This window comes from Hordeum vulgare, chromosome 3H (genome assembly GCF_904849725.1).
Source record: "Hordeum vulgare subsp. vulgare chromosome 3H, MorexV3_pseudomolecules_assembly, whole genome shotgun sequence".
Taxonomy (NCBI): Eukaryota; Viridiplantae; Streptophyta; class Magnoliopsida; order Poales; family Poaceae; genus Hordeum; species Hordeum vulgare.
In genome coordinates this window covers 450,051,178-450,072,907 of record NC_058520.1, presented here as the reverse complement: position 1 = coordinate 450,072,907, position 21,730 = coordinate 450,051,178, and the positions used below count along the sequence as shown (strand labels likewise).

Below are 21,730 nucleotides of genomic sequence, written 5' to 3'. Positions count from 1 at the left end.
GAGCACCCGGAGAGTGCCAGGTCTATGGGGAACGTCAATCAGCAGTCTGTCGAGCACAGGGCAGCCGGAGATGAGGCCTCGAAAGTCGTCGTTGGGGACGGTCACGTCATGGAGGACGAGCCTTTTCAGTTGCCGAAAGATGAGCGCGTCCTCGGGGAAGCGGCAGAATTCGAAGGTGGCGGCCCGGACGGTCGGCGCGAAGCGGATCACGGGCAGCGGCAGCGGATCTTGGCCTCTGTATCTGCAGCTGAACTCCTCGAGGTTGCTGAGGGCGGGGGACGTGAGCCAGCCGTCGAGCGTGTCGTGGATGTCGCTGATGTAGAAGTAGTCGTGGAGGAGGGAGAGGCGGCGGATGGAGCCCTGGTGCTTGGATAGGATCTTGGAGATGACGGCGATCAGCTGGCGCTCACTCTTGCGGAGGCGGTTGGCGTTGAGGCCACGCCGGTCGGAGGGGCAGGAGAGGAGGTAATCCCAGCGCCTATTACTGAGGATGTCGTAGTCGTCGAGGTTGAGCGGGGAGGAGCGCCAGAGGTGGCGCCAGCGACGGGAGAGGGCGGTGGTGCGCGCGCCGTCGTCCGTGGGGAGGAGGGAGATGATGGTGCCTAGGATCTCGTCCGGGAGGAGGCTGATAAAGTCGTGCTCGTCCGGTTCCGCCGCCATGGCCATGGCCATGCCCGGTAGGGTTTTGACTTGTTGTAGCGCTAGCGGAAGGAATCTAGATTTTCCATCATATGCATTGTAGCAATGCTTTGGCAGTAAATCGTGCGATGGCTTAAATAATAAGCGTTTCAGGTATTGTAGGATCGGCACAAAACAAATGCGTCGAATATACTGTGTCGTAAAAAAAATCAATATTCTCTTTGCAATAAATAAATAAATATATTCTGATGTCGTTGGCTTATACGAACAAAACAAACACGCTGGATATTGTGTTCAGACAGAAACAGATTTCTCTTGCTACGTTTAAGATCGTAACAACTTGCGACTATGTCTCGTAGTCCCCAATTTAGGGGTAGGTGAAAATGCTATTCTACTAGAAAAATTCGCTTTCCCTGCATTTTGCAAAATCAACAAGCCTCTACCCATCCCCCCCTCGGTTGGTAAAATAATATGTTAACGGTGCAACATTTTCTTCACATCAACTGATCATCTAACTTTACTCCTCATGTCCTTCAGTCATGAAAAGCAATAACCTCTCCAATTAAGACGCACTGGTAAGCATCCGAAATTCGCAGTTAAAGAGTCAAAGATATATATAGACCACTTAAGTAAGACACATCATTTCGAAACAGTTATCGTGCTATGCTATAATGCTTCTGTGTGCGCCAGCACAAGAGGGCAGAAGCTATAAATGCAAACCAGTGCCAGACAATAGATATTTTGGCAAGACAAATGCTTGAACAAAATAAGGAACTGAATTTTAACAAATAAAGCACCGAATGGAGAAGAACAGGATAGTACAGCGATACATCACATCGCACAATGTACTACAATGTCTCTAATAGCATGGCCCTAATTTTCGCCTTCAGCTCATCTGGGACCTGAGTTGCTGCCTGCGAAGATTGAACAGTTTCCGCAGGGGGCTTCTCTGATCCATGCCGGTGCTCCGGCGTGCTTTGGGAGGCTTCAGCACCGCCAGGAGTTTGCTCATCAAGATATCGGTCATCCTTGTGTTTCCTTTTGGAACCAGAGCGATGCTTCCTCCGGTGCCTCCTATGCTCATCATCTTCAGCGTAATGATGATCATCCCTATGCCAATGCCTTGACTTGGAACTGCGCAGCTCGTCTTCTGAAGAGCTATAATCGTGCCTACGATGCCTATACTCCCTTTCTTTGGAGTGCTGCTTGTGCTTACGTTCGTGTGCATCCTTACTGTGGCCTCTTGAACGCTCCGAACGATGCCTCTTCCTCGAGTGTTCATAACTTTCCTCCTCCGAATCATCTTTGTCCTCATCGGGTTCCGGCTGATGCTTTCTGTACTTGCGTGCCCTGTTCTGTTCATCATCAGAGTCTTTCTCCTCCTGCTTGATCATATTCGAACCTTCACGTTCAAAACGCACAGGGCTACATTCCCGTTCAGCAGCCAAAGGTTCTGGATCAGGCCCCGGGAGGTTCAAATTAGCAGGAGCAACCCTTGCAGATTCACTAACTGGATCACTGGTCACCAGATCGCTCTTGTTACCTCCACTCCTAATAACTGAAGTGAACATCTTTGCACGCCGAAGCCTTTCAGCCTTCAGCTTCTGCTCATTTGTCACTGAAGCTTCAGAAGAATCTGCCTCTTTAGAGGCGGCAACAGCAACTGCTTTTGCGATTGTATTTGTGATCCAATCATCATCTATAATTCCAATACCTTCCTTCTTTAGCTGACCACTACTTGTGACTGATGTGCCAGACTCACTATTTGAAGCAGGTTTGGAAACTGCACTTGGGCCCTGTATATGGCGAATGTCACTCGTGTCTTTTAGCGTGTTAGGTTGAGGATTGGCAGGCCCCAGTCCACGAGTAGCCGCCATAACAATAGCAGCAGCTTCATCTGCAGTGACCGTCCGAGGAAGTTCCTTCTTGACCCCACCAGTGACCAAGTGGAACTTCCCCTCCCCTTGTTTGTCAGAAAGCTGCTTCTGTGATGGTTCTGCAGAGCTTCTATCAGAAGTACTTGAGTCCTTGTTAGCACTTCCCCGTCCCTTGCTTTTAGTTACTTCCTTGTCATGGCCACTGTCTCCGAGGTCTGAAGAACTTCTATCTTTGCGCTCCATAGACCTTCTGTCTTTACGTTCAGAACTCCTCCTGTCTCTGTGCTCTGAAGAACTCCTCCTGTCTTGGTGCTCTGAAGAGCTCCTTCTGTCTTTGTGCTCTGAAGAACCACCACGGGACTTGGACTGCACAGCAAATTCAGCAAACACAGTAGAGTGCGGTTACAATTTCCGTCGGTGCCAGAGCCACAATATCCAAACAAAGTCTTGCATCTTAGAAATTTAGAAAAAGTTCCAGTATTAAACTATCCAAAGTAACAAGAAAACAATAAATCAACGCTTAAATACCAGAAAAACATAGTGATGCAATACAGTTAAACCAAATACTTCAGTGCTTGGCTGGAAATATGAACAGAGAGGGAAAAGGCAGTGCATCAGTGATTCATACTGTCAGAATAAGAACTTACCTGAAGTTCAGAGATCAAGTGTAAGACACCATGTGCACTTGAAAATTAAGACCAAGGAAATAAGCAATCTTGGCATAAACCGGCCATAAGCATATAAGATGAATATTCATTAAAACCTGATGGTACGCATTCAACAGAAAATATAAAACAGCACATATAAAAGAAACAACCAGACCAAAGCAACTTACAGTTTACAAAAACACTTGTATAAGGAAAATAAGCCAGAATTTTAAAAAACTTTCCAACTAAGAAGAGAACCATGACATCAATCAAATCATATACACAATTGAAGAAAATATCTGTGTATCGATTGGAATAGAATAAATAGGAATAAACTGTGCATCAGGATTGATATAGTGTCCACATGAACTTACCTTAAGTTCAGAGATCAAGTGTAAGACATCATGTGCACTTTAGAAATAAAAAAAACAAGCAATGATAGCATGAAAGGTATTCACAAGTCCAAGCATGGGAAAATAACACATTAGCCATACAAAAGCGATTGATCCAGAAGAACAAAGGAAACAAAATAAACCTCAGAAACTGAAGAACATTAGGCCAAAGCTTTATATTTATTTCATTACAGCACTGGTGGCTGCTGCAACTTTGAGTGAACATGCCCAATGGTTCACAACTCACTCTTAAACAAAGCATGAATGATGAAACAACCGATTAATGGTGTGAATTCTGACAAATGTTTAGTCAAATAGATCTCCATAAGAGACAAGTGTAAAGGGAAGGAGTACAGATTGCAAATGTTTAACCCAATTTAACTATCTGAAAAATGTCTAAAAAAGATTTGACTTCTATCGAACAGGTCAAGGAAGGGAAAGTTATGCCAATATTTACGTCCTAGATAGTAGCAGATGAGTGTGATCCAAATTACCTCTTGGGTTTCCTGGAGCATCTTGAGATAGTACGAGTGATATGGATTAGATGGCAGAAGAAATGGAAACCTCCCTGTCATCCTGTCTTGCTCAATCAGCTTTTGTTCAAACTCCTTCCCGTTCCTGAGAATAAACTCAACTATTTTCTCCATTGTGCCCTTCAAAAAGGATGGTGGTTCCAATATAGTTTCTTTTGTGTCAGACACACCTAATTTAGAGTTGTCAGACTTCGCAGAAGTGGTTACCACTGCCATGCCATCTTTTGCCTTCTCCCGCTGAGCAGCAACAATGCTGTTTCCAGCAATTGTTGGGTTCTTCTTGGTGAAAATAGGTTTATCCTTTACTGAAGTGGCTGCTTCTATTGTTACTGTCTGATCTTTTTTCACTTCATTGTCATGTACAGGGAACGATGATCCTTTGTGGTCATGCTCATGCAAAAGGTCATTTCCAGGATCCTTGCTTTTTGAAGTAGCTGGAAGCACCACGCCTTCATCCTCATCTCCAGACTCGTAGACGGCCCCAAGCAATGATAAAGCTCCGCTTGACGAGGCAGCATTCTCACTCTCATCCATAACAATTTTGTTGCCTTTACTGGTGTCAGCATCAGAGCCATCTTTCAACAGCTGAGGATGATCAACAATGTAGCGGAAGTAGCTGTGGAGATGATGGTCAGGCATCAAGAATCCAAATGTTGGATTACTTCCCTGCTTCACCCTTAACACAATCTCTGATTGTCCCCCATGCTCACTGACAAATAGAGCAGTTCTTGCAATTATCTGATGCACCTTCTCGGATGAAGGCTGCAAATTAAAAATTACGAAAAGAAATTTGTCTCAGTAATGGTATGAGAGTAGAAAATCATAACCATATGACTTAACACAACTGGAGTAGTATAGAGCTGGTACAGCATAGTAAAATTTAAGAACAGCTATTCCGTTGCAGTATTCTCTTCTTTTGTTATATGTGTCATGTACATCATTCTAATCCCACCTGCCTATTCCTTACGTCAAGATAGATCGTAAGGAAACAATGTGGATCACTAGTAGGAACTTCATCTCTGCTCCAACCATCTGAAATAGACATTTAATCCTTAGAAGAACATATGCACCTTGGACAATTATTGCTGGATCAACTGGAGAGGATTAATAAAAATATATGAAGTGGAAAAATAATCTGACAGGATGCATATATGTTGAGAGCAGACAGTAGGCTTTGTAGACTCACCAGCTTATTCGAAAGGCTTTCTGGCACAGGAAAAGATGGGCGATAATAAGAGACCGAATCATTGGGATCATCAAAACCAGCAGGTCCCCCATATGAGAAAGCGACGGCATTATAATCAGCCTGCCCAGTATCTGTCCCGTTTCCTGCAGAAAGAAAAGATGCCAGTTTGGGTATTGTTACATAATAATCAAGACACACAAACTAAGATTGCCTCGAGAAGAAAAATGCAGATCCAAAGATACATCTCAGGAGAAATCGAAGAAAGTCCCTTACTTTGAACAGATTAAAGATGCTCATCAAATAAAATCAAGCATCCTTCCTGCAAACTTACAAAAAAATATGACAAGAAATATAATAGGAGTTCAACTAGCACCAATACCATTGCCACATGTGCCGGTTTCATTGGGTAGAACTGCAAAATTGTACCCCAAATCATGTTGTTCATTAACGTGGTAGACAGTACAGCTATTATAGGAACCCAACATATGCAATTAACTTTGCTACAGACAAACAATAGCAAGAGCCCATCGAGTTATCTTAAGTTCTTAGCATTTCAGATATATTTCTCCAGGCATAACTGTCATAGCATACCATACCGAATCCAACTTCTATTCCAGCTGAGCCACCCTAACTTCAGCTCATACAGACCAGTTCCCTTATGACATCATATCATAGGCAAATAGCAAATGCGGACATTTGAAAAGAAAACAGCATTTGGTCTCATCTTCTACAAGATACGATGGTTCCATTTCCCCAAGACGGCTCTCGGAATGCTAAAACACAGTAGACTTCTAACAGCATCCAATTACATAAAAATGGTACCGCAAAAGGAAAACTGCTGATGGCTACAGAGAGTAGCGTCATATCCAATAAACACAGAGGGTAGAGGGGTGTATACCTGAAGGAGACGCATCTCCGGTGCCTACGTCGGCGGTGAGGTCGAGGAAGCGCTCGTGGTCAAGCTCGGCCTCGGACACGCCGTCGGGAGAGGGGGTGGAGAGGAGGGCCACGGAGTAGGCGCGGTTCGGACGAGGAGGGACGCGGTCGAGGAGGTGGCGGACGTCGTGGCGGTCGAGGAGGAGATCGGCCGCGCCGGCGGCGGACCAGGGGACGAGGGAACCGCCGGAGTTCACGACCTCCGCCGCCGCGTCGTCGTCAAAGAGCAACGCGTGTCGTCCCACGATCTGCAGATCCATGGGCGATGGTTCTGTCTGCCTTCGCCTCCGCCTCCGCCTCCGCTTCGAGTATGTCCAGCGAGGCGGCGGGGATTGGGAGCTAGATGGAGAGCTCGTCTGCTAGGGTTTCCATGGAAAGGCGTGCGCAGGCGAAAAAGGTGTGACCCAGTTTTACCGTTTTGCAGGTGCCCCTAGTAGCTCTACGAAAATAAATAAGTATATCCGGAAATGATTTTTTTAACTAGAAGAAGAGTTCTTTTTTCTAGGAAAGTCGATATTAACTAGGAATAATATTTACATCATCTACTAATACAGCTTAAATCTCATGTAAAAAAAAAAGGAAATTTTTGCATGCGGCGCGCCAGCCGAACGTTGTGTCGGATGCACGCACGTCGCGGGATTAGACAACATCCAACGTCCCACTTAAACTAATTGTGGTCCACACATACTGATTCACCCTTATCTAAAAATCATCAAAAAGTTTGATGACGTTTGGAATACGTTTGGTATTGGTTTTCTGAAAAACCAAAAACATCCAGAAAACAGCAACTATAAGTGGGTTAACACGTTACTTCTCAAAAATGATATAAAATCTCTCCTTAGTTAGTAATAAAGCGCCGACTGCTTCTATCGTCCGTCGTGCCACTTTTATAAAAAAAGCCCCTGACGTTTCATGAAATCAACCAGCAGTCCGGATTTAAGTCAGAGAACGAATCGTTTTTTACATTTTACACAAACCCCCTATATTTAATCCAAACTAACCCGCGGTCCAGGGGCCTCTTTCTCCAATCTCCACCAACTCCCCCCGTCGAACCCTAGCTCGCCAAGCCAACCAGCAGCCATGTCGGCGGCGGTCGCCTGCTCCGTCAAGTGCCGCCCCCACCACCGCCTCTCGGCGCCGCAGCTCCCCGCCGTGCTTGAGCTCCTCCCGCGTGGCGCCCCGGCCTCCGCCGGCAAGCTGCGGGCGACCCGGTGCCGGACCCCGCCCTCCCTCTCCTTCGCGCGCGCCTCCGACCAAGGGGAGCCCCCCGTGCCCCCTGCCAGTGGCAGAGCCAGGATTTGGATATGGTCGTTGATAGGGGGGCCAAATACATACATACTAACGTATATCAGTTAAATATACACTAGGAACTTCAGGTTTTGTCGATCATTGGGGGGCAGGCCCCTGCTCGCCCCCTGTCTCCGCCCCCGCCCCCGCCCCCTGCCGAAGCCCGCCGTCCGCGAGACGGGCTCGCGCCGTCGTGGCATCCTCTTTCTCTTATCCACTGCCAGACGCCCCCATTTGTATGCGCCGTCGGCAGCTCTCTTCGGCCTCCGCCTCGCCGGGGCGTGTTGTAATGGCCTAGAGTGTAACTTGTCATATTTGGAACCTTCTTGTATGTGGGTCCATCTTGTCATTGTAATGAGAGTTATATTCCATGTGGTATTTCATGTGCATGTCTTGTTTCCCTTGCATGCATGCATCCATATCATTTCTTGCTTTTCATTGTGTTGTTGTTTTGTGAATCCATGGATGTGGTATGTGGTGGAGTGATGATGTGTGATGATGTGTCATGATATGTGATGTGATGATGAGTGGTGCATTTGAGAGTAGGGTGCAACCTTACTATGTTTCAAATAGGTTTCAAAACCCCCCTCTCTATTTCTCAAAGCTCAAGTTTTACTTGCCCTATCCCTAATTCAAAAATGTTCATATTTTAGAGTGTTTTGTAGTGGATGTGGTGCTAGGTTTGAAGTGATTTGAAACTTTGTTAAAGTGGGGTAAATATTCACAAAACAAATTATTTATTTATGTTTTGTAAATATTAAAGTGCTCCAAAAATTCCCTTTTCATTTTATTTAATTAGGTCATAATTCCTTATGACATGGGGCATTTGTATTTTAATTTTGGAGCCATAGGTTTTCCCTCGGAGCTTATTTATTTGTTGGTGTTTGTTTTAAATAGAAAACCCCAGAGGGGTTTTCTTCCTTACCTGGCGCAACATGGGCCTCCTTCCCCTCCCGAGGCCCATCTCTCCCTCTCTGTTATCCCCAGCGTCAGCCCACGCGCGCTCCATCTCCTTCCTCCTGACGGCGTTTCTTCCCGCATGCTTTCCGTCAGAAGCTTCACAGAGAGAGCTGACGGCGTGCGTCCCATCCGCGGCCCATATAGCCTCGACGTGCGTGCCCTATTGCCTAGGGTTCCGCGTCCACCCTCCTAGCGCCGCCACCTCCCCTCCATCTCTCGCTCCCTCCCCCAAGGTAAGCTCGTTGTAGATCGGGAAGTAGCAGAGAAGTAGCAGTAGATCGCCGTCGTCTCCACCGCGCGTCCCTCGCCTCCGGGACTGGCAAATATGTCCGGGAGCTCGGGGGAAGCCCCCGCGTTCCATTCCCGTCGTCGGTGAGGTCGGGGTGCGACTACACCGACGGCCAGGACCTCGTCTCCGACGTGTTCCCGACGGTCCCGTATCCCTGCTTCAGTTCTGCTTCAGTTCGTCTTCAGTTCGTCTTCAGTTCGTCTTCAGGCGTCTCCCTCCGATCGGGACCCACTCTTCTCCTTCCTCTCGGTGAGCCGCGCTCCTTCCTCCCTTCCCCCTCTTTAGATGCGGCCTAGGTGCTCATTGTCGTGCCTCTCTGATCGGAGATGAGAACGGCAGATCATGTGTGCATGTGTGTGTGTGCCTGGGCTCGTTTCGATGCTCATGGCAGGGGCTCCTACGCGACAGGAGTGGTAGCCGTAGATGATCCCCACTGGCGCAGAAGTAGTGGTAGGAGGCCACGCTCCGATGAGTGTCGCTGCCGGCGTCTCTGTGCAAAGCAGAGCAGGGCGGTCCGTGTGTTGTTTACCTAGTAGGATACCCCTGTTAGGCCAAGATCCGCAGAGCATCAGAGTGGCAGCAGGCCGATTTTGCTGCTAGCATGTCGTGGATTCGAGACCCGGTGGCGACACCCCTTTTTAATTCTTGGTTTTGGGCAGTAGCTCGAGAGGGAAGACTTATGTGCGCTGTTCCCCCTTCTCTGTCGAAGAAGGGCTGCTAGCCCAGTGGTGCTAGCACTGGTGGAGTACCAGGGGCCCTTGGGTTCGAAACCAAGCAAGTCCCCTTTTTATTTTTACTTCCTTTCTTTTTGTTGTTTGTTAGTTTTTGTTGTTGTAGATGCTTGGGCAGCACCACTTTGTTGACTAGGGTTCTCAAACCAGTAGATTTTTCCCTTGACCCGGTGGCGACACCCCTTTTTAATTCTTGGTTTTGGGCAGTAGCTCGAGAGGGAAGACTTATGTGCGCTGTTCCCCCTTCTCTGTCGAAGAAGGGCTGCTAGCCCAGTGGTGCTAGCACTGGTGGAGTACCAGGGGCCCTTGGGTTCGAAACCAAGCAAGTCCCCTTTTTATTTTTACTTCCTTTCTTTTTGTTGTTTGTTAGTTTTTGTTGTTGTAGATGCTTGGGCAGCACCACTTTGTTGACTAGGGTTCTCAAACCAGTAGATTTTTCCCTTGTTCTAGTTAGTGTGCATGAGTAGTTTGTGTATGCTGATGTTAGTGAGCTAGTGCTTGTGTGTAGGGTGTATATGTGATGCAAGCTTGTGTGATGTGTGTGTAGGAGTTAGTGATGTATATATGTGTATGTGTGAGCAAGCTTCATGTGTGTGTGTTTGTGTGGTGCAAGCACCCAAGAGCATGTGTGTGTGCTTGTGCATATGTGCACTAGTGCATGTGCATGAGAGGTGTGCTTTGTGAGTGAGCAAGCACCCATGTGTATGTGAGTGTGATTTCCATGTGGTGCTTGTGTGTGTGTAACACCCACATGCCCAAGTCATGATATTGCCTTTAGGAGCTCTTGTGTTGCAAGCATGTGTGTGTGTGCTAGTGGTAGTTGATGGGAGTGTAAGTAAGTGAGTGTGTTGTAATAGCATGTGTAGGTGCTAGTTTATGTATGCTCGAGGTATGTGTGTGTGGGGTCGTGTGCTAAGGCACATGAACATGAGGTCTACCCCTCATGTGCACCAATGGAGTGATGAGAGTGTGCAAATGCATGTGTAGGTGGTGATCTAGTGAGAAGCACATGTGATATGGCACTATTTACCTCTATGTGATTCCATGTAGATTTTTATCTTAGCTTTGTGCCCATTTGTTCTATGCAAGTACCTAGGTATTATATATGTTTTTGGGGTAGAATCGTCCCAAGAATCCATTGGTGGAATCAGATTTCCATTTTGGAACACTTTCTGGAAATGTCATTTTTCTGTTTTGTTCAATGTTTAGAGCTTGGTTCCATGTGATGTGATGAGCCTAAGAGGATCATTCCTTGATGTGCCAGTAGAGGGTGAAACCCCTCTACAGCATGGTGGTTTTGTTTTATGCTTAGGAGTTTATATGTGCAAGTTGTGCTTTGTCAAAGTAGGCATGTGGCTGAAATTTCAGCTTAGTGAAAATCTGTGATTTTCACTAAGTCTGAGAAACTGCTTATATTTTCTTCCCTTGTAGTTGTGCTTGCCAAAGTTCATGTGTTGGGAACCATTCATTGCAATCAACAAGAAACTTGGAGCTTTTGTGTTTGTCTAGCTCTCTATCAATTTTCATTCCATTTCACTTCCTGTAGATATTGTTTTCGGTGCTGTCAAAATGCTTCAGAGCATAAATAGCTAGTGAGAATCTGAGAATTTCACTAAGTCCGTGAAAACTGATATTTTTGTCCAAGTTAGCAGGTGTAGATCTTTCTGTGTGTAACTCCTTTGTATTATCTTTTTGCTCATGCTTGTAGAGATTTTGAATAGATTTTGCCACATATCTTATTTGGCACATTTGGGTGGTTGTAGGTGCTTTGCATGTAGCTCTCAAAGTGCTATGTTGCTGTTTAGGACAGAATGTATAGTTTTGTTGTTTTGATGCTTGTGAGTGCATAGTTGATGGTGTGGTGAGTTTCTTTGCACCACCCCATCTATGCTTGTTGGTTTGGTGATGTGGCAACCTGGGATCACCAGAAGTATGCCATTGGAGAGTGCTTGTGGTAGATTTGATCCGTAGAACTCCGTATCTTGTTTCGTAGTTCCCGGTTGATCCGTAGCTCCGTTCGTAACGTTATTTATATGCTTTTGCATCGTTTTCTCGTGATGCACCTGTTCATGTCATCTTCATGCATGTGAAGATAGCTTAGGGTGAAGTTCTGTCCAGAAGTTTGTAGTTTCTTCTCATGCATGTGCAAGTGACTAGAGTAGAGATGCTTGTTCATTCTCAACTCATGCATCATGTGTTTGATGCATAATGTTGTGTTGTTGTTCATTGGATGCTATTTTTATGTTGGGTAGCACCGGGATCAGAGAGCGAGTATGTGGATCCAGGAGAGTACGTGCAGGACGAACAAGAGCAGTTCCAAGCTGAAGACATCACATGCAAGATGACGTGACCTTGATACCATCTCTAGTCTTGTTGTGCCTAGATTCACGTTTCCTTCGTCATATGCTCGCTGCCTACCACTGAAATAATTGCCTCCTGATATTGCCACGTAACCCAAACACTTTCCCCTCCTAGCAAATATTGAATGGCTAAGTAGGCTTGCTCAGCTTCTAATGTTAGCGTTGCTAGTTGCACGTGTAATTGTCTCATGTGGTAACATGAGTTTGATATCATTTTGTTAAATCCGTTATTTAATTAATGCACCTATATACTTGGTACTTACGGGAGGCCTAGCCTTTTGCCGGGTGTTTTGTTCCGTTATTGCCGCCATAGTTTCCAGCTACCGGTGTTTGATTCCATAACTGATCGCTCCTAACACGTTCGGGGTTGTTATGGGGACCCCCTTGATAAATCGTGTAGTGTTAAGACTTGTCCGGCAGGACCCAACATTGGTTTTAATCTGCTAATCACTTAATAATAATCTGCATAGGGAATAGCTACCCCGAGGAATTAATCAACAACCCGGGCCAGTGCTCCTCATGAGTGTTGGCCCAAACTAGAGTCGTGTGCGAGGCCAACCCGGGGCAACTCGGGAGATGTCTATCAGAGCACTGTACAATGTGCTCATCCGTCGTGTCCTGAGACTGAGATACGCGGCTCTTATCGGGGTTGTCGACACGACGGGAGGTCCTGGTAGTCTTGTCTTACCTTAGCGATATATCTTGCGTATAGGAATCCCGGTGAAGTTTTGGTTCTCCCGGGAGTTGAGGTTTTCCTCTAAGGAATCCGATGAGATCACGAGTTTCGTGATAGAGGATTACTTTGCGGCCCATGACCGTTTGTGATGGACTAGTTGGAGCACTCCTGCAGGGTTTAATCTTTCGGAAAGCCGTGCCCACGGTTATGTGGCAACTTGGAATATTTGTTAACATCCGGTTCTAGATAACTTGAACTAATTATAATAAAATTGCCAACCGTGTGCGTAACCGTGATTGTCCCCTTCGAAGATCTCTCTTCGATCGGGAACACAGTGGGGTTATGTTTGACGTAAATAGGTGTTCAGGATCATTTAGTGATCAGCTAGACTTCGATCGCTAGCGTAGACCACCACATCTATAACTTGTTCTACGTAAGTTAGCCACCATAAATGCTTAGGATGCTGCAACCTAAACATTGAACCTTCCTCACCCAATAACTTGACTAGTTTCGGTACCGAGGTCATAGATTGTTGAGTCCCTGTGGCTCACAGATTACTTCAACACCCCAACAGGTACAGGTGCGCCCGACATAGGTGATCCCGATGGCACGCAGCTGGCGTGGCAGTACGATGAGGAGAACGACCGCCTGTACGTGAACTATCTAGAAGACTGAGGCATGGTCGTGATCGTGGGCAAGCATGCAGGGTAGCATAGCCTTTTCTCATGTTATGTAGTCCGTAGCGGAACTACCTTGTATGAATAAACGTGTGATGTAAACTCTGATATTATCTATGAGATGGCGAACGATTCCCTATTTGTCATTCTTTTATTATGTATGTGCTATGTTATCGTGCTTGCGAAACGCTTAGATGCGCTTCTTTCCATTTTGGGGCCTTGTTCCCTAAATCGGAAAGGACCGCATCTTAGTCGTTACACGTGTGCTCAGGTGAGGGGCGTCGCCCTTGTCGGCAGTGGGGACAGTTCTCCCTGGCCCCCATGTAGGCGCCATGCGCCCTCCGCTGCTGTTGTCGGCGCCTCCACTCCATTTCCAGCTGTGATAGAGGACGAGAAGGTGAGGGGCGGCACCCGTGGCCCTGGTCGCTGACGGGGCAACATGAAGAGGCAAAGGCGGTCAAGGCAAGGAACACACGGGTATCGGCCAACCAAAGGGTTGAAGAAGCAGAGGACGACGAGAACGCAAGGATGCACAGGCTTCGGTTAGTCAAGGTGCGGCCGGAGCAGAGGACGATGAGGGGTTGTAGACCAGGGCTGCTGAGGTGGTCGGAAGCAGGGAGGAGGAGAGGCGAGGAAGGAGCGGCGCGACCGCAAGTGCTGCTGGCGGAGGGAGAGCATGCATCGAGGAGGCAGGGTGAGTACGCCGTCCACCAGTGCCGGCTGAGAGTACGCCGCTGTGACCTGTTCGCCACTCGCAGCCTTCTCCTGTTACCATGTCTGACTTGGATTGAATTCATGACGATGTCCTTCTCCAACACAAAACAATGGATTCCTCGACCAGGGCTGGACTTCGCTGAGGATCCTCGGCTGGCATCTCCATCAGGTTGCGTAGTTGGACCAGCAAATCCATCAAATCCTGGAGTAGTTGGACCAAAAAACCATCATGTTGGCTTCAAGTTCGCCGGAGGAAGAAGCTTCGAGTTCGCCGGAGGTAGAAGAACATATGTCGAGTTGTCCAATATCGCCAACGATGGCTACACGAGAGGTATGTAATGCCTCGACACCCTTAAAAACAACCCTGCTACTTTGGTTGTCAACTTCTGGTGCCTCTATTCCTCACAGTTCAGTTATAGCGAGCAATAGTCCGACCGGTCATGTACAAACTTAAATCAAGTAACTTTGAGCTTAGAACTAAAAGTTGTTTCGTGGTTAACTGAACTTGATCATGGAACTTTCCTTTGTTTGCATTGTTGTATAATGAATTTGCTTCCCTCAGATCTACCCAAAGTCTGCGAGGGTTGTTTGAAGCAGACTTTTTTGACGACCTTGAAGAAGCTACTCAAACTGAAAGTCAGGTGGCGTCGCCTATGATGATAAGTGAAGTAGATCCTATTCAGAACTGCAAATGGATAGGCTTACCGCTTACGGAACAGAAAGCATAGCCATGAAGGCGCAGTTGAACGCAACGAGTTGCAGACGTGCACAAACGTTACATGAGCATAGAAGAATGGAAAAAAATGTGTGGCATAAATAACTTAAATGCAATATGGTAGTTGTCATTGTATTTTCTGTTTGCTTTAGTTACAAACTTGGTAGTTGTTGTTGTAGTTTATGTTTGCTTTTGTTACAATATAAGCAATGCTACATATCATGTGGAGAAAAAAGATCACTACACCTTCATGCGGTTCAGGCATGTCTCTTTTGACCTTTACACATACAAAGACACACAACAGAAATACGAGGACCTTTGGAGGAAAAAAAATACCTTCCATGGGTCCGGTTCCCCCATAGGAACATATGTTCATGAACTAAATGAAATAAGGAGTTTTCAATACCCAACTACGAGCAAGGTCCAAATTATAGTACAGGAATCCTCTGAAAAAGGAAATATAGACATTGTTCAATTCATTATATTTATGAACAACTCTTTCGACCATTTGGACTTAATTGAATATATTTAAAATCTATAATCATGCAGGTCATCTTATGATCTATGGATATTAAATTTTACGAAAAAAAGTAAATCGTATTTGACCCCCCTCCCATCATCCTTCTTCGTCAACATCTACTTGAACTCCGCACCGCCTTTGAAATGCAAGTAGGTATGTAAACATACGACAAATGATTTTTGAAATGCAAGTAGGTATGTAAACATACGACAAATGATTATATATAGTAGTGACTAATACCTATACGAACTCTCCAAGCAAAAGAAAATAAAAGGTACTAATAGAAACAATTTCTTCCATATGAATGGCTGCCGAGCAGCTCCGAAGAACAGCTACTTGCATCTGTATCAGTAGCAATTGAAAGTTAAGTTGTAAATAAAGGTAGAAACTACTCGGCACAAACTTGAAAAATTGATTTTTGTACGAGATATAGAAATTCCATTGGAGATGTATCATGGATCCTGTCCCTTGCTGGTAGGAGGACTCCGTTTTTAGGTGCTTATTCTAGTTTTGTTAGGGTTTGTGTCTTGCTAAGGAAGACGAGATACCGATGACTCCCTCAAGATGGAATAACATTCTCCCGCCTAGGATCCCTCCCCTTGTTGCGTCTAGCAACATTGTAAGGCGTGTGGAGGTGTGTCTCCTACGAATCTCACACGATTTGGTCGGTGGTTCTCTTTGGTGGATCTATTGGGATCCGGTCTTTGTCTGTGTGTCTTCGGTTGAATCCCCACGATGCTTATCTTCATTGATAGCGGTTGTTGTTCTGGTGCGTTGGTCCTGTGGGGCCTTAGAATGACGATTCCCTGACTATTTTACCATAACAAGTTGTCTCCAACTACGGCGAGGGACAGTCGATGACGGCGGCGCACCTCCGGCTCGCTTCAGTGCTTGTAGTCGTCGCTAGGTGGTCTATGAATCTAGATGTATTTTTTTTGCTGTTTCTCACATTCATTGTACTTTCATGATTGAATATGAATAGATTGAAGGTTTTCGCAATTTGTCTATACACATGCAATATACGGAGAAGACAAAAATGCATACATAACCCCACTAATCAATCAATTTCCATGATAAAATAATTGGACATACCGAGTGCAAGAAAAAGGTCAAACATTTACCTAAATCGAGGAAATTCTCTGTGTCACCAACTGAGGAGTGGGGTTAGAAAGTGTGCATGATCCTGACCTATTCCACCGATACCCCATAGTAAGAAGCCTATATTGATTTTCCACACCACAAGAGAAAAAATCGACATAAAAATCAAGTAATCAACACAACCCACAGAATTAACAAGCATCACTATAGATGGATGCATACATTTTCCCTCCTTGCTCTGTTTCTCCTCGCTCTTCATTTAATGCCTTTATGGCGGGTGTCGAGGGGCCCCAAACCTTTGGGTTGATCTCTAATATCAGTGCTCGTCGGGACGGGCCCGTACAAGGGCCAACAAAGGGCGGCACGCGCGACAGCCTAGACGTTGAGGGAAGCATTCATCGACGTCTACATGCACTAAGTCGTCGACGCCCAAGATCCGTATAGAAGCATGAAACAATTATGAGGGTTAAAGGGCGAGTCGCCGAGGCCCCAGGGAGATGAGTAGTGGCGTTTGTGAGTTGAGCACGAAAGAGGAGTAAGTAGACAAAGGAAGGGCGATCCATGGAGAAGTGAGGGTGACAACATGACACATCGATGACAAGGAGCATCCGACAAAATTAGGGGAAGTTGGACAACTTAAGAATGCCACAAACTTGAAAAGAATATGAAAAGTTGAATTGGTATTCATACAGGGAACATGATAAACTTATTTTTACACTTTCCTAACCAAACTATTATTTTCTTTAAACCAATCATCCCACAAAAATTGTAGTAAACCCCATTTTCTTTAAAAGTCCCCTAAAAATTAGTTTCTTACATGCCCATCGCCAATGTTAGTTATTCAATCAAACATCACAACAAGGTGTAAGGCAAGAAGTATAAACATGTTCAACGAAGTGATGTAAAAACACCGAATTGGTGGATTTTGTTGACCAAACGACAAGAAACTGTTTTAAGGGGGCATGTTTAGGGGTTTAATTGGAATTGCTCTAATTTTCCAAACTACAACTCCTTTGTATATCAACTTCATAAAATACATACTTCACCATAAATCCATTTCCATTTGTTGCAAAGTTCTTAGTCCATGGCTGTTCTTTTTAGAGAATTCCAAAGTTGGTATTGTTACTCGAAAAATCTTTTGACGTAAAAAAAAACTTTATGTGCCATCGTAGTGGGCCAACTTATTTTATTTAGGTTTAACCAGACTTTATTGCTCACTAGAAACAGTATAGGGATTCAAAAATGGGCCATAAGATTCGGTAAGCCACAAATGGGCCAAAAAAACATTTAGATAGAAAGGCCGCATAGGAAAATGGCATTGGGCTGCTACTCTCGCGACGCGAGCCCACGTGACAAAGAACGTGCAATCATGATGCAGCGCACTACCTTGACAGGGTCCGATCCGACGACGACGTCTTCCATTTGCCCACTCGCCCCCGGCACCAACCTTCTCAACACGCAAGCCCCGTTTTAGACACTGCCACTGGGACCCACCCTATCGGCGTCGCCGTCACGCACGCTCCTCAGACTGGCCGAGAATAACTGACAGGCATGGCCATGATGCAACCCCAAGCAAAGGGACCCACACGTCATGGAGCCAAAGCGGAGCCGCGCATCCAGATATTTCTCGATTCCTCTTTGTGCACAACGCGCGACTCACAAAGAGGAGGAGAAAGAAGCCTCTCCTTTTCCAGCAGAGCCTTTCCCCCATTCCTCCCTCCCCACAACCGCCGCCGCCCATCACGCGCAGAAACCACGCTCCAAGGCACCAAAACCCACCGATCCCCCATGGAGAACGGCGACGAAACCCTCGCCGCCCCCGCCGCCTCTGAGGTCGAGAAGGCCGCGCCCAACGGAGGCGTTGCGGGCGAGGAGGTCACCGTCGCCGACGCCGTCCACCCCGCCAAGTCCTACGCCGCCGTCGCCGCCAACGCCGAGATCGAGGACCTCCGCGCCACCAAGCTCGACCTCGAGGAACAGCTCGCCAGCGCCGGACAGGAGAACAAGACCCTCGCCGCGGAGGCCCACCGCCTCGAAGGGCTCTTCTCCCAGGCCCGGGACGACGTCGCCACCGCCGAGCACGCCGCCGCCACCACCGAAGAGGAGGCAGCCTCGCTCCGCGCCGAGGTCGAGCGCCTCCAGGCCCTCCTCGACCGCAAGAAGGCCGACCGTGAGGCGGACGAGCGCCAACGCCAGGAGCTCACGGCCGAGGTCGAGACCGTTCGCCAGGCGAAGCTCAAGCTCGAGAAGGAGCTCGATGCCCTGAAGGCTTCCGCCGCTGCTACCACCGTGGAGGACAGGGAGGCTGCTCCGGACGCTGGGGTCCCCAAGGAGGAGTGCATCGCCTGGAAGGGGATTGCAGCAGGGGCGGCCGGTGGTGCTGCCATCACGGCCGCCGTCGTTCTGATCTACCTCCGCCTCAAGAGGTAATCTGGTGCTTTGATCCGCAGGAAGTTTTGCTCTGCTGCCACAGCTTATGGAAGATTTGACGAGTGTCATGGTGTTGCTGTTAGTACCCAACTGAGAGTAATATGTCTTCTATCAGTTAGTTGCTTAATAGACTACAAAAACTTAGGGTATCTGGAGAATGGTTACGTTTCATCGCTGTTTTTCCTTAATCATCCACGGGCTTTTGGTGGTGACAGTGAATGTGTACACACTTTGTCAACCGAGCAAGGCTGTATGCTTGGTTATGTTATCGTTATGGTTGCTGGCTTACTGCTACGGTTCTGCACTTAATTTCTGTTTCTGATATATCAATTCGTCGTTATTGATGGTTTGTGTCTCTAGATGATTGCTTGATGGTATGGAAACATCTCTGTTCTTACCAACTCATAAAATGAGTTCAACTGTTTGACACGTTACAACTTATTACTGCATTTCTTGCTATTTGATGGTTGTTGGATTTAGTACTAGTGGAACCTGATTATGGTTCTAGTATTTGTTTCATCACCTCATTGTATGGAAATGTACTTTGATGATTTAACTTTGGTGCAATGGTATGCATATGTCGTTCCTTATGCGCATAAGCAATGAGAATGCCCTGTCTGCTGATTGCTAAAAAAAAGCTGCTTTTTAATAGCACTTCCTTTGCAAAATGTTGATTTTATGAAATCTGGATTCCCCCTTCCAGAAATTTGTTGCTGGTGTGAGCTCTGTATTTTTGTTTACTCGTTATGCTTGTGGGAGCTTTGCTTCCATTTGGATTTTGTAGTCAAAGAACTCCTATATCTTCATCCGTTTTAATATTTGCCCTGTGGATGTTGATAGATCAAATAGTGCTGTTTTCTTTTAATTTTGGAGAGTGGCATGTTCCGATTACATGTTTTCCTTGTGTGATGGGTATCTATGCATATGTCTTTCTTGAGCCCATGAATGGTCATGCCCGTTTGTGACTATGTGGTTGGCTTAGCTGCCCTACTTCTGCAGCACATTTATTCCCTCCGTTCCTAAATTTAAGTCTTTTTAGAGGTTTCACTACAGACCAGATACGGACATATTTTAAAGTATAAATTCACTTATTTTGCTCTGTATGTAGTCTCTAGTGGAATCTCTAAAAAGACTTATATTTAGGAACGGAGGGAGTATATAAGAGGCATGCCATATGTTTGTTATTGCTGGTTTAGCCAGTATATGCTGTAAGGCTTCAATTTGTTGAGGATGCATTTAATCTGCAAATGTGTTGCACAGAGCCATTTGTTGGGTCCATGAATGGCTGTATGTTGTTCGCATTACTGCTTTATTTCTGCATCATATTTATACCTGAGGCATGCTGTATGCTTTTCATCACTGGTTTAGTAAGTATATGCTGCAAGGCTTAAGTTAGTTGAGTAATGCATATATTCTGTATAAATATGTTATACCGACAGAGCTATATTGATAATTTGTCCCACTGTTTCTTTTTGGATATTATATATAATTTCATTTTGTATTACCATTTAGTCGTTCCCATCACCAGCCTTCTGTCATCTCCCTGGTGGAGTGATTGCCAATATTTTTTCTTTTTTTGTCGAGAGAACATGGTTGATTTGCCTTCACAATTTGTTGCCATTTTAGAGGGATAGTCTTTTCTGTATCATGATTTACTAGGTAGCATATTTTGGTTCTGATTTAGGCTCCGCTTGGATTATCGTTTGATCCTGAATACCCCCGTAAAACTTCCTACACGCCTCTAGGCATCGTTTCTTTTCCAGGCGAAAATCAAGCTGTGGCTGGTATTATACACGTGTAAATTAAATCCAGAGGTAAAATATTACACCGATTTCAAGCAGGCCCTTACATGGTTGATTTGTCTTCACAATTTGTTGCCATTTTAGAGGGATAGTCTTTTCTGCATCATGATTTACTTCCTCCTATATGTAGGACCTAGGTAGTATATTTTGGTTCTGATTTACAGATTGTTGGGATTTGGGTCGATAGTATTGTTTGGTAGAACTCTCTTCTGAGTTGCTTCTTTCTCAACTTCATTGTTGTTGAATATATGATGAACCACCAAAGTTGTCCAATTTTCAAGATTGTCTCATATGCCATTTGTCGGGCTACCATTCGATATTTTGTCGTTTAAATGTATTTACCAGCTGGTAAATGCCTTCCGTAGCGATTATCGTATCTAATATTTTTATTGGAGGGCACCTTGTGGCACAATCGCAGTCCATATGATGTCTGTTTTCTGTTATTCTCATTCCCTAGAGTTCCGATGATGGTTTTCCATGTTTGCTAATTCAATCCCGCTACCTTTTTTTTTGATACAGTAGGCTAATTTAATGACGACTGGCATTCACATTAACTGAAAATGGCTGGCGACTTTGAAGAGCTTGTACGATTTGGGTTCTATTGATTGTTTGTATGATTTTCACCAGTTTTTATATGCTTGCACTTCTACATAACCTGTTTCCCTAGTACACAACCGTAGTCAGCTCTTTTTGACCTAGCTGTTACTACTCCCTTCATCCTAAAATTCTTGTCTTAGATTTGTGTAGATATGAATGTATTTAATCATGTTTTAGTATTTAGATACATTTATTTCTAGACAAACCTAAGACAAGAATTTTGAGACGGAAGGAGCGCATGTTAAGTTTGTCCGTAGTGCGGAGGTCTTCTGGTCATGCGTAGAAACATCAATGTGAGGCAACAATCGGAGGGTTTAGACAGGGAGGAAATGGCTGTTAGTTCGTGAGTCGTGACGTTCAGCATAGACTTGGTGTGCGTCTTCTTGTAGACCGCCTCCACTAGACAGATGCTCAAAAATGATCTTCTCTATTATTATTTTTTATAACAATTTTGAAAAATGTGTGAACTAATCAATTTTTTTTCAAAAATATGACTCTGTCGGCCTTGTAGATCGTCCGAAGTTACCTCTTCTGTCTTCCTTGCGTCGAAGATAAGTAGAAACGGGCCGTGGAAATCACCTCTTCAGTTTACTTTTGGTCAAAGAGTGATCTTTAGGCTGAAGAGTTCACCACTTCGTGTGGTTGATTGACCGAAAATGCATGG

The 21,730-nt window shown here is 45.6% G+C and overlaps 2 protein-coding genes and 2 non-coding genes across 5 annotated transcripts; 1 reads left to right on the top strand and 3 right to left on the bottom strand.

Annotated features, from left to right (window-relative positions):
- Positions 1–1,281: 1,281 nt before the first annotated feature.
- LOC123444207 (splicing factor, suppressor of white-apricot homolog) lies at positions 1,282–6,624 on the bottom strand. 2 transcript variants are annotated; one of them, XM_045120845.1, is made up of 4 exons: positions 6,173–6,624; positions 5,275–5,417; positions 4,050–4,850; positions 1,282–2,882 (listed from the first exon to the last, which is right to left on the bottom strand). In XM_045120845.1, the coding sequence occupies exons 1-4, from the start codon at positions 6,468–6,470 to the stop codon at positions 1,488–1,490; spliced, it is 2,637 nt and encodes an 878-aa protein (XP_044976780.1). In that variant the 5' UTR covers positions 6,471–6,624; the 3' UTR covers positions 1,282–1,487. The 2 variants fall into 2 exon arrangements, with proteins under 2 accessions (XP_044976780.1, XP_044976781.1); XM_045120846.1 differs by lacking the exons at positions 5,275–5,417; positions 6,173–6,624 and adding an exon at positions 5,041–5,137.
- LOC123445858 lies at positions 3,127–3,190 on the bottom strand. Its single transcript, XR_006631219.1, has one exon. It is a non-coding gene; the product is annotated as a small nucleolar RNA snoR101 (small nucleolar RNA).
- On the bottom strand, positions 3,502–3,564 carry LOC123445859. The gene has a single exon (XR_006631220.1). It is a non-coding gene; the product is annotated as a small nucleolar RNA snoR101 (small nucleolar RNA).
- Positions 6,625–17,907: 11,283 nt separating the features above from the next.
- LOC123444205 (myosin-11-like) lies at positions 17,908–19,011 on the top strand. Its single transcript, XM_045120844.1, has one exon. It carries the CDS (start codon positions 18,026–18,028, stop codon positions 18,665–18,667), a length of 642 nt encoding a protein of 213 aa, XP_044976779.1. The 5' UTR covers positions 17,908–18,025; the 3' UTR covers positions 18,668–19,011.
- Positions 19,012–21,730: the final 2,719 nt, after the last annotated feature.